This window comes from Phycodurus eques, chromosome 10 (genome assembly GCF_024500275.1).
Source record: "Phycodurus eques isolate BA_2022a chromosome 10, UOR_Pequ_1.1, whole genome shotgun sequence".
In the NCBI taxonomy this organism is placed as follows: Eukaryota; Metazoa; Chordata; class Actinopteri; order Syngnathiformes; family Syngnathidae; genus Phycodurus; species Phycodurus eques.
The window spans coordinates 12,792,585-12,820,404 of record NC_084534.1 but is presented as its reverse complement, the minus strand read 5'-3'; the positions used below and the strand labels follow the sequence as shown (position 1 = coordinate 12,820,404).

Below are 27,820 nucleotides of genomic sequence, written 5' to 3'. Positions count from 1 at the left end.
CTATTCACATGAAACATATCAAGATTCAATGCATTGTGTTAGCAGTAATAAAGGAAACATTACGTCCGCCCGCCCACTTTGTCTTTTTTTAGACAGCCACACGAAACGCTGCATTGGTTGAGTCTCAAGTGAGCTTCGTCTCGCACCTGTCGTCCACTACAAAGACTCAAGCAGCAGTTGTATTATCAGCCCACACATTCATTCATCTTACAGTAGAATCAATTACTTTAAAGAGAATAAGAGGAGACCCGTTTGTATTTATTTTATTGCAAACAGTGATGGTGGATTATTGAGCAGAATAATTTCCCTGAATTAGTTCTACCGAGTAGCATCTTTAACTACTAGAATAAGGTCAAATTACAGTAAAATACTCAAGACATTACAACACAAAACGATGCAAACACAACGGGGAAGGATCGACTAAAAAGCTTTTAGAACCCACTGTCGCAATAGAACTTTCACTGCAGTCACCTGAAGGAAAATCTCTCTCTTCTGCAACATTTTGGTTGGCATTAATTTTTTAAAACTAATTCTTGTAAGACAGATAGGAGCTTCTTACACGACAAAGTAATCAACTAAAATATTATATGTTAATATTCAGCAGTCACTGGGTACTGCAGCAAGCAAGTATCCAAACGTTATCTTTGTTACATAAAAACTGGCCTGCCTTACACCAATTATTAAGAGGTCCTAAATAACAGTGGCTAGCGGATTTTGCATTTAATAGGTGTGGCTATGACAAACAAGATATATATTTTGAGAAACAGAATAATTTCCTCCCCCTTTTTGAAACAAACCCAAAAAGCTTTTCATGTCATTTATCAGCATGACAAACTCACTCATCTGGATTTCATAAATACATTCAGTTAAAAAGAAAAGAACACAATCAAAAAAAACTATTGCATGGTTCATCTGGCCTAAAACACTGTCACTACATAAACACACGATCACATGTGCACTTAAATTAACATTGAGCCATCACATTTGGGCCACCTTTCGCGGCTTAAACTCCACACCCTCATCTTCCCACCGTACACAGTCAAAACATAAATTAAACATAGCAAAAAGACAAGATTGGTTCGTAAACAGACGAGGGTCAAGTACAATTATTAGGTTAGCTAAAACACAGGGACTCACTGGATTACTGTCTGCTAGTCCTTCACTAGCACAGGAAACGGGGCTTAAAGGTTTGTCGCAGCTTGTGACAGGAGCAGAGAGTCTCTCTTCACACAAAGAAACAATGACCACAACGCCTAATATGAAGTGGCTAAAATATGGGCGTCAGATACTATTTTCTAAAGGAAAATCAATGGAGAGGACAAGCCTTGTGATGAAAAGCAGCAATCGGATAAGTGACAGTCATCCCTTGGAGGTGCTATGTGAAGAATCTTATAGGTAGGGGTACTGCGTGAGGCGTCTGGGGCTCAGCTGGTAGGCACCGTACGCCTCGGCCCGCGGCGTCACGCTCACGTAAGGAGAGGCTGCAGTGAACTGCTGCTGGTAGACCGCCGGCAGACCGTGCAGCAGACTGCTGACCGACTCCTTGCGGCTGGCCGAGTCTCTCCTGGAGGAGGACGAGGAGGCGGTGTATGTGGCTGCATAAGCAGAGGGGGAGTGTCCGTGGCCGGCGTGGCCGGCGTGGCCGGGGTGGCCGGCGTGGCCGGCGTGGCCGCGGCCCAGCAGCTGCTCCATGACCTGAGAGGCGGATGAGAGGGCGGTGGAGGCCGGGTAGGTGTACAGGCCGGGCCCGGCGGCTGACACCGAGGCGAGGGCCGACACTTCGGGGAAGTTGTAGTGCGGAGCTGAGGCGGCCGGAGGGAAGGTCTGCTGGCGACGCAAGGATGAGTCAGCGTGGGGCGGCCCTGCGCGCTCCTGAGATGAAGACACCACAGGCTGGACCTTCACAACACACACACAGATAGTTATGTCAACTGACATGCTGCTTTAGTCTAATATAGCAACGCAACTGATTGTTACGTTCAATAATGTGTAGGCGGCAACTGTTTCATAACCAAAACCATATGTGGGGGGGGGGGGGGGTCACTGTACAGTTACAGTGCATACTCACGGTTCACTATGCACAAATTCAACTGTTTGATTCTTTTTGTGGAACCTATCCTCAGCTATTTCTTGAATAATGCACTTATTTGCAGTTTTGGGCTCTTTCTGAAACACCCTAAGATACCATAAAATGGTGCCAAAGCCCGGTCTCATAGTAACATAGTACATTGGTGTCAAGTCGGTGATGCATCCTGACTGAGAGACAATCTTTGTAACCCAAAAAGGAGCCAGGTTTAGTCTGGGTTGTTAGCAGAAGATGTTACAAGAGTCCTTGCCGCATGAGAACTAGCGTTCTGGCTAATTCTGGCTTTTTTAACCATGCGTACTTCATGTGTTTTATGAAATTGCATTGTCCCCTTTCAAAAATAAACAGATAAACTGATGTACAACGTGATCTTCTGGTGCATTTCTTTGGAATTAAATGATGTGTAAGCCATTTATCTTTAAAGGTAATATTGGAAGACGAGTTTGATATGATTAACTGTCGTGGGCTCATCATTTGTGGTATATTTCGTCTTTAAACTATTAATATAAACTGGAGCAAAAAAGTATTTAGTCAGCCACCAATTGTGCAAGTTCTTCCACTTAAAAAGATGAGAGGCTTCTAATTTTTATCATAGGTATATCTCACCTATGAGAGACAAAATGGAAAGAAAAAAAAATCCAGAAAATCACTGTCTGATTTTTAAAGAATTTATTAGCAAATTATGGTGGAAAATAAGTATTTGGTCACCTAGAAAACAAGGAAGATTTCTGGCTCTCACAGACCTGTAACTTCTTCTTTAAGAAAGACATGCAAACACCAAAGGAATGAAAAAGGTGACCAAAAAAATAAATAAATAATGTAAAAACATTTTCCAAAAAGGAAAACATTGTTTGGGTTCTGGGGGGGGGGGGGGGAATTAAGCAATCTGGAAGACAAACAAATTTTCTTCACGCAGAAAAACATTTATTTACACCGCCCAAGTACATATTGATGTACAGATTTAAGATTGAAATTAATTTGCCTCATTTCTTTGCTTTTTTGTTTTGGCCTCCAACTTGAGCCAGGCCCATCTCCATCTGCACCTGATGCCTGCTTCAAGCTGTGCCACATGAATAGCATCCTCCTCTTTAAGCACTCTTATTCTGGAAAAGAATTGACTAAAATCCTTGTCTGTCACTACATTTTTCACTATTACCAACTTCAAAGCCTAATCCCAAATGCATCCTCCGGGAAAATATTAAGTATAATAGTTTTCTGTTTTTATTGCCCATTTCTAAACTTGACGTTAGTTAATTCTGTGTTGTGACATAATCCCCAACATCGCTCCGTCGCTTGATACATTTAATATCCGTAAACTAATTAGATAAATGTAGGCGTGTTTCCTACTTAATACAAGATGTACTAGCGGAACAACTCTTGTCGCCGATGTTATGTGTGCTTTGCGGTTCCGCTGGGCTACGACCCGCAGCACCTCAACACGAAAATACAAAAGACCAGTGCAACAAATAGGACAATGGCTGATCTGATGAGCAAAAATGTTGCTTAAACGTAAGAGTAGCAATAGAGGATATCCGCTCCAGAGGTAAGTAGAGTGGCCAAACATTGTACACAAGAGGACCGTTACTTGACAATAATGTGACTCAAGTAAAAGTAAAACTTAGTCCTCCAAAAAATTACTTAAGAGTAAAAAGTACACAATGAAATAATTACTCAAGTACTGAGTAATAGTGGGTAACTTCTGATTTTTTAACCACAGCATGAACATCAATTTAAAAAAATAAAAAAGTACAAAATAAAATGGTGTGTGTGTATGCACAGTCAAAACTATAACAAAACATCTGCAATTTACTGCAAGTGTTTTCTCAAATTATAAGTAGAGTTGGGCATCGAGAACCGATTGGAACCGGGACTAGCGTTCCGGTTCTCCTGGAACTGTTCAAATGTAAACATTTCGGTTCCCAGTTTCGATGCACAGTCCTCCAACTGCGAAGAAGAAGTGGCGACGAGCAACGAAGAAGCGGCGTAAACGAACGAAGGAGAAGGCGTACAATGACGTTCATGTGCCCAACGGCGGTAGCGGCGAAAAATAGTGACTTAACTTTCTTAAAATCAATGACCAGTCTCCTCTGTGCAACACTTGGAATAAGATTATATTGTGCAAAGGAGGCTTTCACGATGTGCAGTGTCTGACGTGCTCCAAGCCTCAGTCCACACTGCGCAGAGCTTCAGTGAAGGCAACTCTCAGTCAATTGGGAGAGTGAAACAATAAAATAAAAGTTAAAACAGTTAAAATAACTATTTTAACAACGCTATATGTAACTTTTAGCTGAAACATTAATTAATGAATATTAAGTCCACACACACAACCTCTGAGTTCATAGGTTTGATATTGATAATGGTTATAAAGAACCTCGAGTCAAATGTTCATTTTAGTCTGTGCTGCAGGCTGCTAAGAAAATGGATGTTCATAATTTGGACACCCTTTACTTAAACCATGCAAACCTTTTTTGACCCAGCCCCCTCAAAGAATCTGAATCGAACTAAGGAACTGGAATGGTAACCGGAATCGCTCAACTTCAAACGATGCCCAACCCTAGTTACAAGTGAGCTGAAATACCCACGTTTGGGCAGACAGCGCCAGACAACTACTACAATACATGAAAGCTGTCGTTTTTGTTCTTCTAAATGGAAACAAGAGTAGCGCACCGTTGTCTTCATGGTACCGACGACCTTCTCAACATGCCCGCCACGTAGGCACGATGATCAGCCGGGCTGGCTTATCTAGTATTAATACCTAAACCCGGGAAGCCCAATAGAAGATTAGACATGTTTTGTGTAACAGCACCAATGCGGAAGTCTAAGACGTAGTTTCGCTCACAAAATAGTTGAAAAATAAGCAATCATTGATAAATAAAAGTAGCGACTGACATTTAGATCATTGTAATGGAGTAAAAGTACCGTTACTTCTTAACAGAAGAGTGTTTTCTGGTCTCGTCAACTCCTGTGATTTATCCAAAGCCAGTCCCCAAGCACACAGGCGGAATTTCAGGCTGATGCGCCAGCATATTAGTCCGCCGCGGAGTAATATTCACAATTACATCTGTGTGTGGATGGCAGGTGTGTGGAATGGATCTAGCTGCCAGCGTTCAAGGAGTACGAAACAGCCAGCGCTGAAGTAGTATGAAACAGTCTATGCCGACAGCAACGGCCACCGCCCACCATCTGCATTGGAGGAATGGGCCAAAATACCAGCAACAGTGTGTGAAAACCTTGTGAAGACTTCTAGAAAACATTTGACCTCTGTCATTGCCAACCAAGGGTATATCCCAAAGTATTGCGATGAACCTTTGTTGACCAAATACTTATTTTCCACCATAATTTGCTCATAAATTCTTTAAACATCAAACAATGTGATTTTCTGGATTTTTTTTCTTCTTCTCTCATAGGTGAGGTATACCTATGATGACAATTGCAGGCCTCTCTCATATTTTTAAGTGGGAGAAACTGCACAATTGGTGGCTGACTAAATACTTTTTTTGCCCCACTGTAGCATCAATTTCTCGCAGCTTTTTGCTCTTCACGGCACGGGTTGGTCCCAATCTGTAGATTACTGTAGGTGAATTTGTGAGTGATGAACCACGAATATGCGGGTGTATATTGCAGTGTTAAAAGAGCTTCGTGTGTGATTGTATTTGCTGGCTCAACATAAAAGCGGCCTCACCTGGCTGAGGTTTAAGGGGCGTGACTGGCTCAGCATCAGTCCGTGTTGTTCCAGGCTCTCCCCCGAACTACTTGGCTGGTGATGAGACATTCTCTTGGGTTTTATGTAGTTCACTAGGGTTAAAAAGAGTAATACATGTTAACTTATGTCCCTTTCAACACCAAAATAACAGTAATGATAGATGGCACAGGAATGAGCACACTTCTCACCAGTTTCTGGGCGGCTACGTGTAGCCGCAATTCTTTCGGGCGCCTGAACTTTGACTGAGGGCGCCACCACGGCCAGAGACTTGGCCTGGCGAGAGGAAACGGTGCTGGCTGCGTTAAGTGCGCGGGGACGCGGCGTCAGTGGGCTGGCGGTAGAGGAGTCGGAGTCGTGCACAGTCACACAGCTGATAACATTGGTGCGCTGGCTTAGTGCAACACTGCCTCAAAAGAGAAACGGCTTTAGTTCAAAATCCACGCTTTGCTGGGTAAACATTTTGTAACGGGTCATCAGAGGCTCACCTGGCAGGATGAAACTTGCGCTCATCCTCCGTGTCAGTGTCGCTGTGTATTGTTATGATGCTGACCGCCGGGCTGGGAGTGTCTGAGATGACGATGGGCTGCGACAAAGTGGCCATGAGACTGGATGACGTCACACCATTGGTGCTGAGCAACGACGCAGTCGAGATACCCCTGAACCAAAGCATTGAAAACAAAGACTGAGCTCCTTTAATGCTGGAATCTACCAAACAGCAAATATTTCCTATAGTTGGGAACTGAAAACAGGATTACAGGAAAACAAACAACATAGCCATTGGGCTTTCTATCAAAACAATGAGTAGAGTGACTAAGTTAATGAGGACAGCAAGTTATTATTAATCCTTATGGAGTCATGAGTCATTTGGTGTCAGCCGTAATTCTCTCCTTGTCACTAACCTGTTTCTGTTCTCTCCTCGCCTGGCTTTGACCTTCTTCCGCTCCTGCTGAGTTTTGGTTTGTGCTGTGCTCCTGTCAAGGTAAAAAAAAACATGAAACAGGTTAACAGAATCACTAATCAAATTATTTTAATTCCATGTAAAAGATGACAATTTTAAAGAAAATATTCCTTTAAGAATAATAGAGAAAATTAATAAAATAAAAATAATGAAAATTGCATTGATTAGTAATTATTTTTACACTGTATATTTTCCAATTGCAGAAATTTCTTGTAAAACTAGCCTGGGGCTATGGCCTTAAAATAAAATTTAAAATTTCTTTTACAAAACTTCAATTTCCAATTTAAATATTTGTTTCCCTTTGCTTATAGAAAAAGCAACTGATAACACCATTCGAAAAGGTTTTCTCAATGTTTCCCCTTCTGGTGTTGCTTTATCTCTCCTGATACCTAACAACCTTTAAAATGACCCCCCCCCCCCCGCCCACACACACACACTCAATCAAGTCATAGAAGTTATTTACAGAACAGTCCTGATACAAACGTAATCAACACAATGATTAAAATTATCGTTGTCATCCCTCGTGTAGATGGAAGAACACTTGGTTAACATACCTCCAGTTGTGTCCCTGCTGAATGGTGGTATCTGTGTGATGGGAGTCCTGTGGTGACTCTGCAATATTTGCCTGGTGAGCAGAGCTGTGGATGGCTACGCTCGGGACCTGTTGCCATGACGACGGAATGAGGATTTGTTGAGTTCCAGTGGGCCAGGCCTGCTGGGAGAAACGGCCCAGAGAGTCACATTTCAACCCAGGTAATACCGGTGTTCAGTGAAGGAGCTCCATGCCTTGAACAATCAGGCAAACCAGGCCATGCTGAGAAATAAACCCAAAGACTTCACAATCCTAGAGTGAATCGCTGCTGCAGGCAAAGCACAAGATCAGCGAGCAACCTTTCCCAAGCCATTCCCTTATTTTTAGCACTGCCCTGCAACAAATCAACAAAATGAAATCATGCAAAGCACAAACACTGAAGCACTGGAAACAGACCAGGATGTGTAAAACAAAATACAAAAAAAATCATGGTGCCTGTTAAAGAAGAAACAGGAGTTAGTTGGTTTGGTTAACTGATAACACTGTCTGCAGCATGCCATATGTTGTAGGGCTGAAATAGAAAGTGTGTCAGAGTAAAATTGTGGGGATTTTGGTGTGCTTTGGATGTGCACCATCCTGTACTGAAACAAAAAAGGAGGACAGGATATGAGAAGCTGCAAGCAAAGCGCAGACCAACTCAGCAACACATGCGCTCCATGCCCTAACCACACCTATGGGGAAAGAGAATGTCAGACTGTGTAAATGATGTGAGGAGAAAAAGGAGCAGGAAGAGGAAAAGGAATAATTTGAAATGATGTGTTTAGTCAATGTGCATCTATAATTACAAATAAAGGTACTGGAAGTAAAAGATCAGAGCACTTGACTGCATCAGCAATTTACTTACAAATAGGTTAAACTGCAATATAAATATCATGGGCCTTTGAGTAGACCATATATGAGAAGAGAGATTCAATGTGTAATGCTGATAGAGATAAGCAAACAAATAACAAGAAAGTGGGACAGGAGAGATACGACGCGTTATTGGTAGCAGGAAAAGTGCACGTCGTTCTTTGTGGTTCTTTACCAGCACTGTGGCTGTGTGCTCCAAGAGGGTGGGCCGACCCACCCCGGTACCTAGCCCGACTGGTAGGGAATACTGCGAGGCTATGCCTGATGAGGGTGGGTGAAGGGTGGCCACCATCAGAGGTGTACAGGAACCCTAGAGGATGTGGGAAGGCAGTGTGAGAAACGCAGATGTCCTTCAGGGCTGCCGTGTGACTTAGAGAGCATAAAAATCCAGCTGCATATGCCATCTGGACACACAAACTGCAATGTGCAGAGATTAGGTCTGTTATTAGCTGAAAACCAGATTTGTGACCAAATGACGCTCAGAACAGGACACGCATAAGGTCCTGAGTAACAGTCACATCAGTTATGGAAATACAAAATGTAAGTTGTTGAAACAAAACAAAAGAAATCATAGCTTCAGTGCTATGATTTTATGAGTTGTTGCTTCAAACTAGGGCTGCAACGATATACTGTTTGATTATCATCATCGCGATGTGTGCATGCACAATAGTCTCACAACAAAGGTCCTAGCGATGTAAGGGGGCAAAAGACCTCAGGTACCAAACATTCACTGCATGCATCATTCCGCCAATCACAATCATACTGTTCATAGTTCAAGCTCGCAAAACAGTCTCCAAATAAGAGTCAAAATGTTCTTGCTTCAAGTTGTTTGCCATTCCCAGCTGCAGTTTTCTGTAAAACTGTCAGGTAAAACAAATAATTAAACAACGAATGCCTGCTAACCTAAGTGCTAGCATACGGTGATAAAAGCTAGACATGCTGATTCGATTCGCACTGATGTTACAATAAATTATAACCCTTCAAACAACACACGGAGAAGCCCAGAGGTGTGATGTCGTCCCAGAGTGCTTCGAGGACGTTTTGGATCGTCCATTCTTCAAGGAGAGTTTGAGGTAATCTTCACATAGTTTTAATATGGCTCAAGCAGGTAACATAACTCGCTAGTTTTGTATGTAAACATGCTGGCGTTCTGTCGATTTATGCTCTAAAGTTTCGACAAATATGTCCGGGCTGATCTGGGAAATATGCCACGATAGCAAATCAGGGCCAATAAAGGGATTAAAATCTGATCCAGACACAAGGTGCACACAGCAGTGTGTGTTGTTTAAACTATTCATCCATCCATTTTCTGAGCCGCTTCTCCTCACTAGGGTCGCGGGCGTGCTGGAGCCTATCCCAGCTATCATCGGGCAGGAGGCGGGGTACACCCTGAACTGGTTGCCAGCCAATCGCAGGGCACATACAAAAAACAACCATTCATTCATTCTTTCTTTCTTTCTTTCTATCTATCTATCTATCTATCTATCTATCTATCTATCTATCTATCTATCTATCTATCTATCTATCTATCTATCTATCCATCTATCCATCCATCCATCCATCCATCCATCTATACACACACACACACACACACACACACACACACACACACACACACACACATATATATATATATATATATATATGTGTGTGTGTGTGTGTGTGTGTGTATATATATATATGTTACATTCAAGGAAGCCAAAATGCTCTATTTGAGGTTCATATATGACATATGACATGTCACCTTTAGTGGAGATGTGGGTGACACATGATGCAGCAAATTACCAAATCTGGATGCAAAAAAGCAAAGTGAATTTTCATACATCAAACCACAAAACCTGCCACATCAGCACTTAAATGCCAGAAACCGGCCCAACAAAACTGAAGACAAATGAAGAAAGCTGATACCGTCAAATATTGTGGGACTTATTTAATAGGACAGTTGGCAGACGTCAGACATGCAAACGCCCTCCGAACTCTTACCTGCGTGAGCATGCTGGGCTGGATCTGCAAAGACTGCGCAGGCTGATTCTGAGGTACTATAGGAACAGAGTTATCCATCCTCACAGGGAAACTTGAGTTCTTGCTTGATGACTGCAGCCCTGGATGGACCATGGATCATTTTCACATAATCATACTGATGAACATCTTGCATGTTTGATGTATAAAATAATATGGACGCTACAATTGCAATACAGTGATACCTCGATCTGCAAGTTTTTCGAGCTACGAGTTGTCGCTCCGAACATTTTTTTTGTCTGGAGTTGTGACCACAAATTTGAGTTACAAGTGCAGGATGTCGGCACGGTTCCCAAACGTGTTCCATTTAAGGATTATGGAGGCCACTGTGCTCTTAGGAACCTTAAGTGCAGCAGAATTCTTTTTGCACTGAGCGCAGTAAGGTCTTATATAGGCCAGGGGTGTGGCTTTCCTAATCAAGTCCAATCAGTATAATCAAACACAGCTCGACTCCAATGAAGGTGTAGAACCATTTTAAGGATGATCAGAAGAAATCCAGCACCTGAGTGTCACAGCAAAGGGTCTGAATACTTATGGCTGTGTGTATTTGTCTTTTTAATAAATCAAAAATTTCAACAATTACGTTGGCGCTCCCCCCCCTTATCGGGTGCCTCTATCCGCCCTCCTTTCCAACAAACAAGCATCTGTTTCATTGTTGTAGATATGTAATTATTTACTTTACTCATTTGGTTTACAATTAGTGCTTTGTCTTTTGTCTTCGATTCTTTCTCCCCTCTAGAAACTTTGTTCTGTTCGACTGATCGACTCTGATTCTCAATAAACAACAATTATAATACTAAGAAACCATAGCAGCAGCTTAAAAACTCCACTGTGATACAGTAAAACTGTTCCGACATAAAAGGGATACAGATTCTCCATTCTGTTTGACCTAACAGCCAAACAGGACAATAAATAAATTAATAAATAAACTAAATACAAATACATAGATACATACATTTTTCATATTTTTAAGAAAACGGGGATCCTATAGTTAAAAAACTTGACGTGATGGGAGAAAAACTGATCAGTTTTGGATTCCGCACCTAAAAATTTGTTAAAAACAGCTGTCAGACCTAACAACAAAAATTGTGTTCCCCAGTGTAGTCAAGGCGTGCACACCAGAAGGAGCAGCATAGTGAATTACCGTCAAGCATGATGCAAAAACTGTTTAATTATTTACATTCTACTTAAAGATGTTATTACTGTATGTTTTATTGAGTACAATACTGTAGTGTGCTATTTTTCTCGTTAAAAACAGAATCAACTGTTAGGCAACCCAACAACTGTCATTTTGCATTTCAAAAGAATGATACCATACGTGGTTTGGGCTGTGCCTCCAATTTGAAGTACAATTAGTTGAGTTATTTCACACCAATTGAGGCCAGTCTGTCCTAACTAAGCCTTGTTGTATAAACTGATGAAGCCGGCTAAGATCAGAGACGAAACGTCATCGATGACGACGATAACAGTCCAGTTGCGATCAATTCAATGACCTGAGAATGAAACGACCTTGATGAATGAGAATATTCACAGGCTTGTTAAACACAAACTGTTTTTATTGGTCTTTTTTGGTGGGGCTTGACCATTTGAATGGGGAAATATGATTTGAGATATGAGTTTAGAGGTATACAACACAGAACAAATTAAATTTGAAAGTCAAGGTACCACTGTTCCTTATCCACGACTCGGTGACTCACCTTGAATGGTGGAAGGTGGGCAAACAATCAGAGTCTGCTGGAAGGGTTCTGCCTGGCTACACAGCCCAGCAGGACGCGCTGGGATAGGTACACTCTGTTGCGTCAGACCGGGAATGTTGATCGTCGCCTGCTGGTACAACGCTGGTTGATAATTTAGCAAAGGCACCGCTCCCCCCGCAGAAGGCACCTGTTGGACATCCACTGGTTAAAACATTGAAAGATGACTTCACCTTGTAGAGGTGTTGAGCTTGCCTGGTTATGCTGGTTGAGTTGGCTACTGAAGGTAACAGTCAGGTTTCCTGCTGCAGCACTGGGGACTGCATTGGTGGAGTAGATAGATTTGTTGTTGTCGTAGGTGCTACGGCGCTTGCAGATCTCCATGTTCTGGAAGCACGACTTCACACTGTGGAGTAACAACATTTCACTTTGAGAGCCCTTCAAGAAAAGCCTCACTGTAAGCAAGCAGATGTGTACAAGTAGGGACTAGCGTTCCAAAGGTTCCAAAATCTTCAGATCGATTCCAGCAAATTTCCATGCATGGGCAGTTAAAGCTGGGGTATTTTAGAAATATTCCAAAATGGAAACTTTCCATGGAAATTATTGGCATTAACTGTATAAGTGGTACGGAAGATGAATGAATGAATGAACAAACTAGGAATTGGAGGTAATTTAATTACACTATTATATTCAAGCAAAAATATTTTTGTTTTAATATAATAAAAAAAAATCATATTTATTTAAACAAATATTTTGTTTTGTCATAAGCAGATATCCATGAAAATTCAAAAGCATGAAATTTCAACAGATTTCTTTTGTCAGCAGAAAATTATCAAATTATTTTGAACAACCACTTTTTCCATTGAAGAACAAACATGAATGTTAAGTTAAATATTACTTATCACCTGACCCAACCCATTGAAAAATTTACAAAAATGCACCTGACCTATCCAAAACACCAACAAAGTCCCATTGTCCCAATGTTAAATGAAAAGACCCCCTCTCCCTCTACAAAAGTCCAATTAAACATCAAAACATTTTTTTCTTGAACTCTGTCAGGCAATGGGCTCAATCAACATCCTCCATTTCCCCTTCCTCAACATCCAACTCAGACTCTTCCTCTTCAGTGTCACTGTCCAGCCCTGTTGACGCATGTCTGTGTTAGCCTAAAAGCCAACCCTTTTTTCCGCTCTCATATTTGTGAGCCGGTTGCTAAACTTTATGTTCCTAAACAGTGACCAGTTGCACTCAAAGGTGCCTGATAATCCACAAAGTCCCTTACATCGTGTGGCTGCAAATATGTACAGGCATGACTGCCAGATTGCCCCCACTTTCCAAAAGCCTTGCTTGGTTCTGTACTTTGCCAACCAGCCTAAAACCTTGCCTTTATTAACACCCATGTGGTCATACATGGCTGTAATGACCACAAGGGAACTGTTCATCTCCAACTGTCAAAAATCGCATAATTTTACAATCCTATAAAACTGGATATTTTTAATAGTATGTTGAAAGATACGATTGAAATGATATTTCAATTATTAAGCGTTTGGGATCATAGTTTGTGGTATATTTAAAGTTGAAACTATTCATAAAGGCAATTCCCCCCAACATTTTGGGGGGGGCCTCAATTGCGGTTTTCAGTATTCATGCAGTTTTAGTCTGTCCCCCACAAATGTGGGGGTTTACTGTACTAGTCGGCACACTTACTGAGAGCTGTGTGGATAATCCATGAGGTGGCTCATTGTGACAAAAGGGTGACCCAGAGTCTTTGTAGGCGTAATCCTCTTGTCAGCATCCAGGCGGAGCATCCTCTTCAGGAGATCTATAAACTCTCGTCTATCAGCTTTCTCAGCCAGCATGTCTGTCCCCTCCAAATGAGATGAGAGGTTGACCTGGGAAAATGATGTTTATAGATTTTTATTTATTTAGTTCTCGATGTAAATGTAGGCACATATATTCCATTGCAACATACTGGCAATTTTTAGTCCTTTTGTCTTGAGTTTGTTGTCACATTTCTGTCGGGCCAATTATATATTACTCGTGCACTCACTGTAGTAGTCTCACCACGCTGCACTATTTGCATATCTGTTGTTGACCAATACTGGCCACTCATGCCAGAGTAGCATCTGCTCCATTTGCACACTGACTGAGGAGTATCTGCAACATTTGCACAATCAACATTGTCCCAGACTATTGTACAACTCGCTTGAAGTCTGCGCCCTTTGCACAATGGTCATTGCACCGGTCTATTGTAATATTAGTCATTCGAACTGCTCTAAGTGCTAGCACTGACTGAGGAGTATCTGCAACATTTGCACAATCAACATTGTCCCAGACTATTGTACAACTCGCTTGAAGTCTGCGCCCTTTGCACAATGGTCATTGCACCGGTCTATTGTAATATTAGTCATTCGAACTGCTCTAAGTGCTAGAGGACTCTGCATCTTTTTGCACAATTGTCAATAAATAAATAAATGTACCAGCATTACCAGATAACTAGCAACCCTTTATTGCTCAGTGACTGTCTTTCTCAATGTCTTAATGTCTCAAAAGTGTTCTCTGTCAATTGACTGTCTGTTGTCGTACTAGAGCAGCTCCAATTACCAGAGACAAATTCCTTGTGTGTTTTTTGGACATACTTGGCAAATAAAGATGATTCTGAAAAAGTACCTGCATCATGTCATCCAAACAGTTGAAGATGTATTTTCTAGCTTCCTTGGATTTTATTCCCATCTCCATTTCATGTTCTGATGGTGTCTGAAAAATAGATATGATCATTTAAGGTTTTTGTTATACCAACACACGATATGGCACGAAATTTGATACCCAAGGTCCCAGATTAGCCCAATAAGTGTCAAGTGTCAATAAATAAGAAAATAAGATACACTAAGGCGAGATTAAAAAAATAAAAATAAATACTTATTTGCAGTTGTGAATGTCTGCAAAAGTAGCAAGGATTTGGATGCAGCGCAATATCGTCTGAATGATTAGTGAGAGTTTATTGACCTTAAGCCTCCAAAGCGGGTAGCTAGAATCAGGTCCTCGGTTGAAAAAGCGGCTGGTTTTTGTGCCTGCACTCAGTAGGTACTCAGCTGGCAGGCCTTGAGTCTGAGAAATGTAGCGGATCTGTGAAAAGAAAAGAAAAAATCGTACTCAAATTTATACATTTGCGTGAGGGGAAAACACTGAAAATGAACAGATTGCCGGTGAGTCTCTCGTTTCTAGGTTAGCTTCAACTGTGGTACTGACCTGATCGTACTCGGATGCGCCAGGGTAAAGCGGCCACCCCAGAAAGAGCTCAGCAATCACACAGCCCAGAGACCACATATCAATAGCCTCACAGAAGGGCAGACCTAAAATGATCTCAGGAGCCCTGCACAGCAAAGCATAGGCTAGAGGGACGAGCAAAGTAGAGTTATAAGCCGAGGGTTTGTGAACATGTGATACCTGTAGTAGCGAGACTGCAAGTATGTTGAGCACACAGCCTTGGAAACGTGGCTTGCAGATCCAAAGTCGATGACCTTTACTCTGTAGGGCTGCCTGAGAGGGTCCACCAGCATAATATTTTCAGGCTTGAGGTCAGCATGAATCAGTCCCAAGCTCTTGAGCTTCATCAGTGCCGTGGCCACCTAAACACAAACAGTCTGCTTCGAAACCTATGTTTTTTTTTTTTTGAAGAGGTTTTGACTCTGAGAAGGTGTACATACCTGTTGCAGGATTGGTCTAATGTGCCGCAGATGCAGCGGGCTGAACTTGCTATGCTTTAGGAAGTCATACAGGTTCTGCTCGAGCATCTCAAACACCAAGCACGTATGACCCTTGTGCTGAAAGCACTCATAGGAGCGCACAAAGTTGTACTCATCCGCATTCTCCGCACTCAGCCTGTTCAGGATGCCCACCTGGAAAATATACAAGAAAAATAAATAAGTTCAATGAAACAGAGCATACATTTGTACAGTGGGGCAAAAAGTACCATATTTTAACGACCATAAGGCGCACTTAAAAGTCGTAAATTTTCTCCAAAATGGACGGGGCGCCTTATGTGTGCACAGAGTTCCAAAATCTATAAATGTTATTGTGTGATGAGCGCTTCGCTTGACTGACTGGGAGCATTTCCTGCCGACACACTGCTTATACAGAGGAAAAGCGGACGTGGCTGAGGACAGCATGCGGACGTAAAGGGGGAAGGGTGCGCCTGAAGGAGGACGCTAAAGGCACGCCCCCAGTAGGTATATAGCGCCAGTATGTGCATTGTGCAAAACAACATCAGTTTGGCTAAGGACCCCCGAAAATGGCACCTACAAAGAGACACGCTTACGAAGCAAAGTTTAAACTGCAAGCTATCAGTTACACGGAGGAACATGAGAATCGAGCAGCTGCGATAGAATTCAAGATCAACGAATCGCAAGTTGAGGAAGCAGGAAAACACCGGCATCATTGCTGAACAGCCCCCCGGCAAAGAGACTGACTCCAACAATGACGAGAGGGAACCCGGCATGTTTGATGGAGAACTTGCCCAGCTGTTCATTTCGGATACAGAACATGAGGACTTTGATGGATTTGTGGATGAGGATTGATCAAAAAATAATGTGAGTACATTGTTAAATACTTCAATAAAGTACAACCGAACTCAGTTTTGCTCCCGCTGCCTTTTTAAAAACATACGCTAGCATGCATGCTACCGTATGTCTTAAGCTAGCGTATGTGTTAAATACAGAAATATACCCCGTTACTGAGACTGCACCTTTTAATGTGGTGTGCCACCATAATTTGCTCATAAATTCTTTAAAAAAATCAGACAATGTGATTTTCTGGATTTTGTTTCTCATAGGTGAGGTATACCCATGATGAAATTTACAGGCCTCTCTCATCTTTTCAAGTGGGAGAACCTGCACAATTGGTGAGTGACTAAATACGTTTTTGCCCCACTGTATGTGGCAAGTGTACTTTATCATCCAATCACTTATTTCGGTGTTTTTGCGACTTCACGTCATGATAGCTTAGCAGTTAGCATAATTATTTTTTTGTCCTGTTCGGCTGTTAGGTCAAGCAGAACTTTAGATCCGTATACCTTTTATGCTGGAACAGTTTTACTGTGTCACAGTGGAGTTTTTAAGCTTCTGCTGTGGTTTATTATAACTGAATTATAATTATGTATTATAACTGAAGTTTACTGAGAATCAGAGTCGAACAGAACAAAGTTTCTAGAGGGGAGAGAGAAATGAAGACAAAAGACAAAGCACTAATTGTAAACAGGATGAGAAAAGTAAGTCATTACATTATCTACATCACGCTTTTAAGTCTTTGCCAACCCACTCCTCACCTTCCTTTGGTGATAGCGACATTGGTAAGAAGCATAGTAAGAAGTGTAGCTTATTCGCTACCATGGAGGCAATGATTAGTGATTTACAATGCATTGACACTGGAGGCAAAGAGTAAGAAGCATGGTAAGAAGTGTAGCTTATTCGCTACCAAGGAGGCAATGATTAGTGATTTACAATGCATTGTCACTGGAGGCAAAGAGAACTTCCGCCTCCGCGGCTTGGCTTAATAAAATACAGTGCACCAAGCACCTGTTCAATATGGATGCGCTCTCTTCTCTCTCCATCTCTCTCGCTTTCACTATACAGTTGGTCCAGTCACCATGACTCTTCAGACGCTGGCTAGTACAAATTTCATTAACTAATTAGATGAAATAAGCACTCCAGTGAGTACGGAAAATATTCAGAACCCCTTAAATGTTTCACTCTTTGTTACACTGCAGCCATTTGCTAAAATCATTAAAGTTAATGTTTTTCCTCATTAATGTACACACAGCACCCCATATTGACAGGGGGGGAAAAAACGCAATTGTTGAAATTTTTAAAAAGCTATTAAAAAAAAAGAAAAACTGAAATATCACACAGCCATAAGTATTCAGACCCTTTGCTGTGACATATTTAACTTGGGCGCTGTCCATTTCTTTTGATCATCCTTGAGATGGTTCTACACCTTCATTGGAGTCCAGCTGTGCTTGATTATACTGATTGGACTTGATTAAGAAAGCCACACACCTGTCAATATAAGACCTTACAGCTCGCAGTGCATATCAGAGCAAATGAGAATCATGAGGTCAAAGGAACTGCCTGAAGAGCTCAGAGACAGAATTGTGGACGTTTGGGACGACCAGAACCCTTCCTAGAGCTGGCCTTCCGGCCAAACTGAGCAATCGGGGGAGAACCGCCTTGGTGAGAGAGGTAAAGACGAACCCAACGATGCAGTTGGGAGAATGGAGAAAGTCAAGCATCACTGCAGCCCTCCACCAGTCAGGGCTTTATGGCAGAGTGGCCCGACGGAAGCCTCTCCTCAGTGCAAGACACATAAAAGCCCGCATGGAGTTTGCTAAAAACACCTGAAGGACTCCCAAGATGGTGATAAATAAGATTCTCTGGTCTGATGAGACCAAGAGAAGAACTTCTTGGCCTCAATTCTAAGTGTGGAGAAAACCAGGCACTGCTCATCACCTGTCCAGTACAGTCCCAACAGTGAAGCGTGGTGGTGGTGGCAGCATCATGCTGTGGGGGTGTTTTTCAGCTGGAGGGACAGGACGAATGCGGCCAAGTACAGGGATACCCTGGACGAAAACCTTCTCCAGAGTGCTCTGGACATCAGACTGGGGCGAAGGTTCACCTTCCAAAAAGACAATGACCCTAAACACGCAGCTAAAATAACGAAGGAGTGGCTTCAGAACAACTTGGTGACTGTTCTTCTCCAGCCAGAGCCCTGAATTAAACCCAATTGAGCTTATCTGGAGAGACCTGAAAATGGTTGTCCACCAACATTCACCATCCAACCTGACAGAACTGCAGAGGATCTGCAAGGAGTGGCAGAGGATCCCCAAATCCAGAGGTGAAAAACTTGTTGCATCATCAAAACATTATGAGTCTTTGTTCATCTATTTATGCCAGTGAGGCAAAGTGACAGACAGATAAATGGTCTTCTATGAGGTAGCAGGAAGTACATACAGTAATTAATGTTTCCACTTTTTGTGACATTTTTGTTTGTTGGTGTTTCGTGAGATTTTTCAATTGTAAAATATGTTCCTTGGCACCATAAAGGTTGGAAATCACTGCTCTAGTCAGATCGTGTATTCTAATCAGTCAGGTCAAACCAACATTACAATGTGACAGAAATAATGGGTGCTAACTTACTGTAATTAAATTCATCCATCCATTTTCCGACCCGCTTCTCCTCACTAGGGTCGCGGGCGTGCCGGAGCCTATCCCAGCTATCATCAGGCAGGAGGCGGGGTACACCCTGAACTGGTTGCCAGCCAATCGCAGGGCACATACAAACAAACAACCATTCGCACTCACATTCACACCTACGGGCAATTTAGAGTTGTCAATTAACCTACCACGCATGCTTTTGGGATGTGGGAGGAAACCGGAGTGCCCGGAGAAAGCCCAACGCAGGCAAAGGGAGAACATGCAAACTCCACACAGGCGGGCCCGGGGATTGAACCCCGGTCCTCAGAACTGTTGAGGCAGACACTCTAACCAGTCATACACCGTGCCGCCTGTAATTAAATTAAATTAATATTTTTTTAATTAAATTACTTCACCCACACTGAAGCTTTACAGCATGTTTCGACAGAACCGCGGCATGTTTACATTCAACTTTTCGTGGTACCACTAGCTTGCTAGGCTACATAACGTTTTGTTGCCTGCTTGCGAGCCGTATCGTATTCAAAGTACGTGATCATACCTCAAGCAACCCTTAAATGAAAGTCCTCTCCTGTCCTGACCACCACAAGTTTTCCCCCATTTTGTCCTTATAATACACCCCCATTTTGTCCTTATAATACAAAGTCGGCGCCTTCCACTCTTGTTGTCGTCGCCACGGCAATGAGAGTATCCGGTCGCATTTGAGTTGACAAGATAAAGCCCAACGATCGTAGAAAAAACGGGATGTGGTGGAATCGGAATACAAGATTTTATTGAAGTAGTCTGACATAGCGCAATCGTGAAAGAGCAAATTTGTCTTGTAGATATTTCCCAATCCTACGTCAAAAGACGCGCAACAAGACTAAAAATAAACTAGCTTTTGGATTCAAATATACTGTGCACGATGGCGACGCGGAGTAAATGTCTTTTGCGGAGCCGATCAATGATCGGCGAATGACGACATTAAAGCCGATCAGCATAAAATGCTAAATATCGGCCGATACCGATCAGCCCGACAAAATCGCTGTAAAGTCTAATATGGACGTTGCTTTACTTTTCACAGCTCTGTATATGCCATAAGTAGGTGGAGATATGAAAACTAATGTATGCAGATCAGATTTAAGTGGAAATTACAAATGTTTTATGACAAGATGAAAACATTACCTCAATTTGTCCCTGGCGAGCATATGAAGGATGGTTCTTTAGAATCTTAATCGCCACAATCTCATTAGTACCCCTCTTCCAGCACTTGGCCACTTGTCCAAAGGTGCCTCTCCCTAAGAACTCCAAAACTTCGTAGCTGCAGGACACAGAACAGAGGATCTCGTGCTGCACGAGCTGATAGTCGCCTTCACCATTGGAGCTACTGCTTTTGGTGGTTGGAGCCGAGTGAGGTATGGACTGGTCTGTGCCACCTCCTCCGCCACCGCCCGTGCGAGTGGAGAATGTCGCTGCTGGTGCTGAGAGCTCCTCTAGAATTTGCACACTGCCACAGCCGCTGCCCTCATTGGTCTCCTCCATCTTTCTCTTCTGCCCATGCCGGTGTCCTCTCGTTTCTGAGGCCGTCTCGACATGAGCATAGGAGGAGGATGTTGCGTGCTCGGTGACACGCCGATTGGAACCTCGAGGAAGACTACCGGTGCTATCAGCTGCCCGAACCACCACTTGACCCCGAGATCCGGGCGCTGTTGGGGGGAAGACTAGGGACGACGCAAAGGGCGGGACAGCCATGGCTGGGGTAAAGGTATACGCTGACTGGCCCGCTATGGAGCTGTACGCTTCAGTCGTGGACACATCCCAAACATTGTTCTCCACCTTCAGCTTCTTGACACGGCAAAAGGCACTGGAGGAAATGGACGGAGGTGAGAAGACTTGCAGCTGAGACGTCATAACTGAAAAAGAAAGATAACATTTAAAATATTGAAATGTGATTCATGGTATTATATTACAACATCTATCATACCATACAGCCTTTGTTTTTGATGTATACGAAAGACATTTGGGTTTCACTTCAAAAGATGAATATGAGACAAAAGTTCAGAATTCCAACTTTTTGGGGCAGCCGTGGCCCAATGGTTAAGATTATCGACTGTCACCGTGGGGGACCTACATTCAAGACCCCGACCGGACCATCCGCCAACATCCCCCGGACACATGGCTGTGGTGTCCTTGAGCAAGACACTGATACCACGGAACTTCTCCCCGGGCGCTTCAGCTGCCCCCTGCTCCACTATGCTCCACTAATAAGTAGGCTTTACACGATCAGAATTTTTGGGGCCGATCAGCGAGTTGAAAAAATACGATAACCGATTCGATCACAAGATGGAGCAATGTGTCTATTTAAATGACCTGTTCATTTACTGTATATACTTGTGTACTTAATTGCGCAAGGAATTCTATTTACCATAAATAATGTATCTTTGTTAATCTATTTATGCCATTGAGGTATAGTGACAGACAGAACAAAGGATAAATTGTCTTCTATTAGATGGCAGGAAGTACATACAGTAATTAATGTATCCACTTTTTGTGACATTTTTGTTTGTTGGTGTTCCGTGAGATATTTCAATTGTAAAATATGTGCCTTGGCTCCATAAAGGTTGGAAATCACTGCTCTAGACAGATCGTGTATTCTAATCAGTCAGGTCAAACCAACATTACAACGTGACAGAAATAATGGGTGCTATCTTACTGTAATTAAACTTAATTAATTAATTGAATTATTTTTTAATTAAATTACTTCACCCACACCGAAGCTTTATAGCATGATTCGCCAGAACGGCGGCATGTTTACATCCAACTGTTCGTGGTACCACTAGCTTGCTAGGCTACATAACGTTTTGTTGCCTGCTTGCGAGCCATATCGTATTCAAAGTACGTGAACATACCTCAAGCAAGCCTTAAATGAACGTCCTCTCCTGTCCTGAGCATTGGTGACCACAACACGTTTTTCCCCCATTTTGTCCTTATAATACAAAGTCAGCGCGCTCCACTCGTTGTCGTTGCCACGGTAACGAGTGCATCCAGTCGCATTTGAGTTGACAAGATAAAGCCCAACGATCGTAAAAAACGAGATGCGGTGGTATCGGAATGCAAGATTTTATTGCAGTAGTCTGACATACTGCAATCGTGAAAGAACTAATTTTGTCTTGTAGTCTCATTACGTGCATTACGTGTTGTCTGTCCCACACCACCGCTTTTTTTAAATAACTTTATATTAGATATTTCCAATTCTATGTCAAAAGACACGCAACAAGGCTAAAAATAAACTAGGTTTTGGATTCAAATATACTGTGCATGATGGCAACGCAGAGTAAATGTCTTTTGCGGAGCCGATCATTGACGGCGAGTCATGACATTATAGCCGATCACCATAAAATGCTAAATATTGACTTCACCAGACTGTTGCAATCTTCATTTCAAATGCTTTTCCAAGCCTTTCCTGTAGCCTCTTTCAGTTCTCGTTTGTTTCTGAGATTTTCTCCCTTCAGTCTCCTCTTCAGGAGGTAAAATGCATGCGCTATTGGGTTAAGGTGCATTGACTTGGCCAATCTAAGATCTCCCACTTTTTACCCCTGATGAAGTCCTTTGTTGTGTTGGCAGTGTTTTGGGTCATTGGCTTGTTGCATGATGGAAGCTTCTCCCGATTAGTTTGGATGCATTTTTCTGGAAATTGTCAGAGAAAATGTTTTTTTAGAATTCAGAATTCATTCTACTGCTACCATCATGAGTTACATCATCAATAAATACCAGTAAGCCCGTTGCAGAATTTACCTCAACCATGCTTCACAGATGAGCTTGTGTGTTTTGGATCATACGCAGTTCCTTTCTTTCTCCATACTTTGGCCTTTCCATAATTTTGGTGGAGGTTAATCTTGGTCTCATTAATCCATAAAACTTTGTTCCAAAACTTTTGTGGCTCATCTCTGTACTTCTTTGCAAAATCCAATCTGGCCTTCGGATTCTTTTTGCTGATAAGTGGTTTGGATCTTGTGGTACAGTCTGTATACTTTTTCTCTCGAAGTCTTCTTCGAACAGTGGATTGTGATACCTTCATCCCTGCCTTGTGGAGGTTGGCAGTGATGTCACAGACTGTTGTCTTTGGGTGTTTCTTCACAGCTCTCACAATGTTTCTGTCATCAACTGCTGTTTATACCCTTGGCTAACCTGTTCGATCGATGTCTGTTGCTCAGTACACCATATTTCTTTTTCAGGACATTCCAAATTGTTGTATGGGCTATGCCCAATGTTGTGCAACAGCTCTGATCGAGTTTCCGTCTTCTCTCAGCTTCAAAATGGTTTGCTTTTCTCCCATAGACAGCTCTCTGGTCTTCATGTTTGCTTAACAGCAAATGCAGTTTTCACAGGGGAAACCCAAAGCCAAAAACAAGCACTATGTTTAAGCCACAGGTGTCAAACTTGTGTCCCGAGGACCAGATCCGGCCCGCCACATCATTTTATGTGGCCCGCGAAAGCAAATCAAAATCGCTCATTGTGTTCAGCTGTAACACCATTGCAAGCATTTTTTTGTTACCAATCGACCTTTGAAAAGAAATGTAATAGTGGAAAAACATGTTTTATAGGCTTCTGATTTCAGAACTGGCTATTCATCAATGTGTTGTGTATACTGTATGTAATTACAGGTAATCTTTCATCTATATTGGTTCACAGTTGTAGCGGCCCTCCGAGGGCAGTCATAACTACGATGTGGCTTGGGACAAAAATTAGTTTGAAACCCCTGGTTTAAACAATCAATCTCAAACGCAACACCTGAGCAACTAGAAACACCCATCAGTCACATGTTCCGATACTTTTCCTCACTTGAAAAGTGGGTGGGTTCAAACAAAAGGTTTGAAAGGTTCTGTCCTGAGTTGTTTAACACACCTAGATGTAAATACCATGAAAAGCTGGAATTCTGAACTTTTGCCTCATAGTTATCTTTTGATCTGAAACCCAAATGTCTTTAGTATACAACAAAAACAAAGGAATTTACCTTGCTGTTCCAATACATTTGGAGGGGACTGTATAACACCATGGTGTTTCTGTTGTTATTTTCATGTGCAGGTATTGGGTTGGCTCTGTTTAACTTGCTACGCTAACATAGCAACCCAGCATTCAATGCGTCTTACTCTCCAAGCATGAATAATCAATTTACACAATCCAAACAAACTTGGTTTGATTGGTCATGCCTGGCGATGGACAGCGGGGTGATGTCATTATGTTTTTCCCAGCCAGGGTGCCACTTTTTGCCATAAGTCAGGGGTGTCAAACTAATTTTCCCCGTGGGCCACATTGTTGGTACGGTTTCCCTCAGAGGGCCGTTATGACTGTGAAACCGTAAATGTTTAGTTTCGCCTCATCATAGTATTCAGTGGTAGGTTGTCAATACAGGATGCAGCCCCACTGCTGCTAAGTCACCTTGAAAAGGATGTGTAATAATGAAAATGAACATATCATGAAAACATTATATCTATTTTCACATGACTAGAATGAGTAGTATACATTTAGTGATGTATAAAGTTGCTTTGTTTATCTCGTTTCATTTTATTACCCAACTTCCAATTTATGGTGCATTAATGTTTACTCGTTAAATGTTTGACGTCCAATTGGGTCTCGTGAAATACAAAAGATGTTGCGAGATAGGGCATTGGATTCCATCGCCCTATAATGGTAGGGATTTTAGCCAGAATCATGAAAGTTGGCGCAAATGATTTGATTTCGCGGGCCACATAAAATGATGTGGTGGGCCGGATTTGGCCCCCCGGCCTTGAATTTGACACGTGTCATACGTTAACGCGACCTCAAGAGTTTTCATTGCATGACAGAAACAAGTACCTCAGACGCGACTCTTGCTTTTAGCAGACCACCATTGAGTGCACAGTCTGCGCCGAGTGATTTGACAATCACGGCGTAGGGAATGAAACGGTCAAAAGCGTGGTTTCATTTCACAAAGGTTGATGGTGAAAAATCACAAACATGGTGACAATGCACCTTGCCACAAGTGCAATCAATCATTAAAATGTACGTTATAATGTTTGTACACAAGTAATCCTAGGCAATATTTAGCAAAAGTGCAGCACATACAAGTAGAGAAATGCAGCATTTTCGACTAGAAGATGAGCAGTTCCAGCAGTTCTACACTACTGGTTTCTTTTGCATTAAATCATTGTTGATATAATGTTTAACATATATAATACTGATTTGTTCAAGACATTTATTTTTCTGTACATCATTTGTATTCATTTATTTTACATTCTTGTTGCAAGACAAGTTATTTTATTTTAAAAAAAACTAAAATAAAGCACTGTTAATTGTGATATTTATTTTGGTGTAAAAAAAAAAAAAAAAAGAAAGTACTGATAAGAATACAATTACTGTACTGGACTAATAAGTAGTATCGTTAAGTGTAGTAGTATTGTTAAAATATTAATGAGATCCATCCTAGGGATGAGTATCATTCAGTTAAAGTTTTTTTTTTTTTCCCCCCAAATTACTGCCCAAAAACAGCGTTTAGAAAAATTGCAACACAAATCTCAGCAATTGTTATTCAAAAATGATTTTGTAGCGTAAATATTAGTATGCAAAACATTTTGAGTATTTCGGACCCTGTTATTGGTGGATTTTTAAAAAATTATTTACCTTGTTTTAATTTAAACTTACCAGTCCATCTGCAAAGGGGTTCCTCGAATAGCAGACAAAACCCAAGGGCCCAGGAGATACATTATATTGCCAACAGTGTTTGCTCACATGCCTTGACTCACATATGATTTTCAGTGAGATAGCATTCTAAATCCATATGGCTTAATACAATGTTGGTCTACCCTTTGCAGCTATAACAGCTTCAACTCTCATGGGAAGGCTTTCAACAAGGTTTAGGAGTGCGTTTATGGGAATCTTTGCCCATTCTTCCAGGACCATATTAATGAGGTCACACAGTAATGTTGGACGAGAAGGCCTGGCTCACTGTCCACTCAAACCACTGTCCACTTTGGGTAGGCGGACATCTTCGCTAGTGATGTAGAGAAGCTCTAGAAATTCAAATGACCCGATTTCAGGCCTCTCTGCAACTTAACATTGGGAATTCAGGATGCGTGGACAATTTTAATTCGTATTACACATGTATACTGAGGCACCATAGAGTCAATATGATGTCTCAAATACTAGAAAAAGTTGATTTGGTAAAATATGGGCACTTTAAAGAAGCTAACAAGTATCTTTTGAAAATGTGGGAGTCGCGCAAAGGGAGGACATGCAAACTCCACACAGGATGGCCAGAGTCCAGATTCAAAGTATGAAACACAGAACTGTGACGCAAACGGGCTAACCACTATTACATCATGCTGCCCTACTGTACAATGAATTGTCTCCACTGCACAGGATATAAAGAATCAAATTGCATGAAGTCTGATATAAAAAAAATCCCACACCATATAATGACTTTTGATGTTACTTTTTAAAATGTTTTTACATTTCAGCAACCAAAAGAGGAGCTATCGTCACACATCTTATACTAAATAATAATTACAAAAAAGATTAGCAAGACAATTCCTAATACTAGTCAAGACAAGACGACATGCTTGACGTTCTGAAGGGAAATATGAGAGAAGGGCGTGACCCCTAACGCCTTGTGTGCTCTGTAAGATGCGCAAACTCTAGACTACAACCATAAGAAAAAGGTGCTGTTTTATGGATGGAGTCAGACTAAAGCTTTCTTGAAAACCAAAGACAAAGGAATAACGACAGTTGACGGATTGTGCATGGATGCCGCTTTAAACTGCCTCTACAGAAACAGTCTATGTAAGGGTGGCATAGGAGATAGTGGCACATTCTGAGAATCAACATTTTGTGCATTTTTTCCACGTAAAGACACATTGGTAGCATCGATGTCAGATATGCAGGATATACAGACAGACGAACTGTGCTGGATACAGTCCGTACAAATACAGAAGTAAACTGACGAAATGTAATGACAAAGCATGTTAACATTGGTATTGGATTGACACATTTCAGTTGCTCCATCCTGCGGATGAACTGACTTTGCAGTCAGGTTGGGCCCGAGTTAAAGTCCTGCCGCGATCAGAAATGTTACAACTACAATCAGTTAACCGACTGATTAAAAAATGCGGTCGACAGTCAGTTTGTTGACGCCAATTGTGTAGCAGGAGAGACGTTTGGGGATGTTTGAGAGCAAATCAGCAGCGCTCGGTTATTGAATTCGTCTAAGCTAACCAACTAGCTTCACGTAACTTCAGGGAGAGGAGACCATAGATAAAAGCTTTCAAATGCGCCTCGTAAAAAAAATAAAAAAATAAACTGCACTAAAACAGATTGCTGCACCAATTTAGAATTATGTTATGAATGTGTGTGCTACTTACCGAGTCGTACGTTCTCGCGCAGTCAGAAAACAGCTTCGCCCAAGGCTTAAGTTCCCACTGCGCTCCACTGGAGTAGATATACGAATAGCTTCCGCCAGCTAGCCACACATGCTAACATTAGCTCGCTAGGCCTGCATTGTTTTCTCAGTCGAGGGAGCGCTTGACAGGCACAGAGGACGCTACAGCTCCGAGTTTAAACGACCAACAGCCGAACATCACTTTATACACTTCAATAAAAATCTGCGGTACTAAAATAAACACATCCCTCGCTTAAAATATTGACTACAATCTACTTGACGCGTTCTATCCGGAGGCAGAAATATCCCGTTTATACCGGAA

General features: G+C 42.0%; 1 protein-coding gene across 6 annotated transcripts; it reads right to left on the bottom strand.

The window, feature by feature from the left end:
* Positions 1 to 248: 248 nt before the first annotated feature.
* On the bottom strand, positions 249 to 27,820 carry hipk1b (homeodomain interacting protein kinase 1b). 6 transcript variants are annotated; one of them, XM_061687044.1, is made up of 19 exons: positions 27,482 to 27,820; positions 22,680 to 22,772; positions 20,271 to 20,998; positions 15,609 to 15,800; positions 15,349 to 15,530; positions 15,151 to 15,274; positions 14,908 to 15,027; positions 14,572 to 14,658; positions 13,609 to 13,793; positions 12,157 to 12,307; positions 11,905 to 12,091; positions 10,172 to 10,290; positions 8,364 to 8,498; positions 7,302 to 7,462; positions 6,689 to 6,760; positions 6,275 to 6,445; positions 5,978 to 6,192; positions 5,769 to 5,881; positions 249 to 1,899 (listed from the first exon to the last, which is right to left on the bottom strand). In XM_061687044.1, the coding sequence occupies exons 2-19, from the start codon at positions 22,720 to 22,722 to the stop codon at positions 1,390 to 1,392; spliced, it is 3,495 nt and encodes a 1,164-aa protein (XP_061543028.1). In that variant the 5' UTR covers positions 22,723 to 22,772; positions 27,482 to 27,820; the 3' UTR covers positions 249 to 1,389. The 6 variants fall into 6 exon arrangements, with proteins under 6 accessions (XP_061543028.1, XP_061543030.1, XP_061543029.1 ...); XM_061687046.1 differs by having other exon boundaries at positions 7,302 to 7,459; XM_061687045.1 differs by lacking the exon at positions 27,482 to 27,820 and adding an exon at positions 22,881 to 24,812.

What these genes read in the sequence shown, in the direction of transcription:
- hipk1b (XM_061687044.1), bottom strand. Translation starts at nt 22,722, where the DNA reads ATGACCCAAAACACTGCCAACACAACAAAGGACTTCATCAGGG. An exon ending in GCGCATCCGAGTACGATCAG is followed by an intron (nt 15,028 to 15,150) that starts GTCAGTACCACA and finishes TTCTTTTCACAG; the next exon opens with ATCCGCTACATTTCTCAGAC. An exon ending in ACCCGCTTTGGAGGCTTAAG is followed by an intron (nt 14,659 to 14,907) that starts GTCAATAAACTC and finishes TCTATTTTTCAG; the next exon opens with ACACCATCAGAACATGAAAT.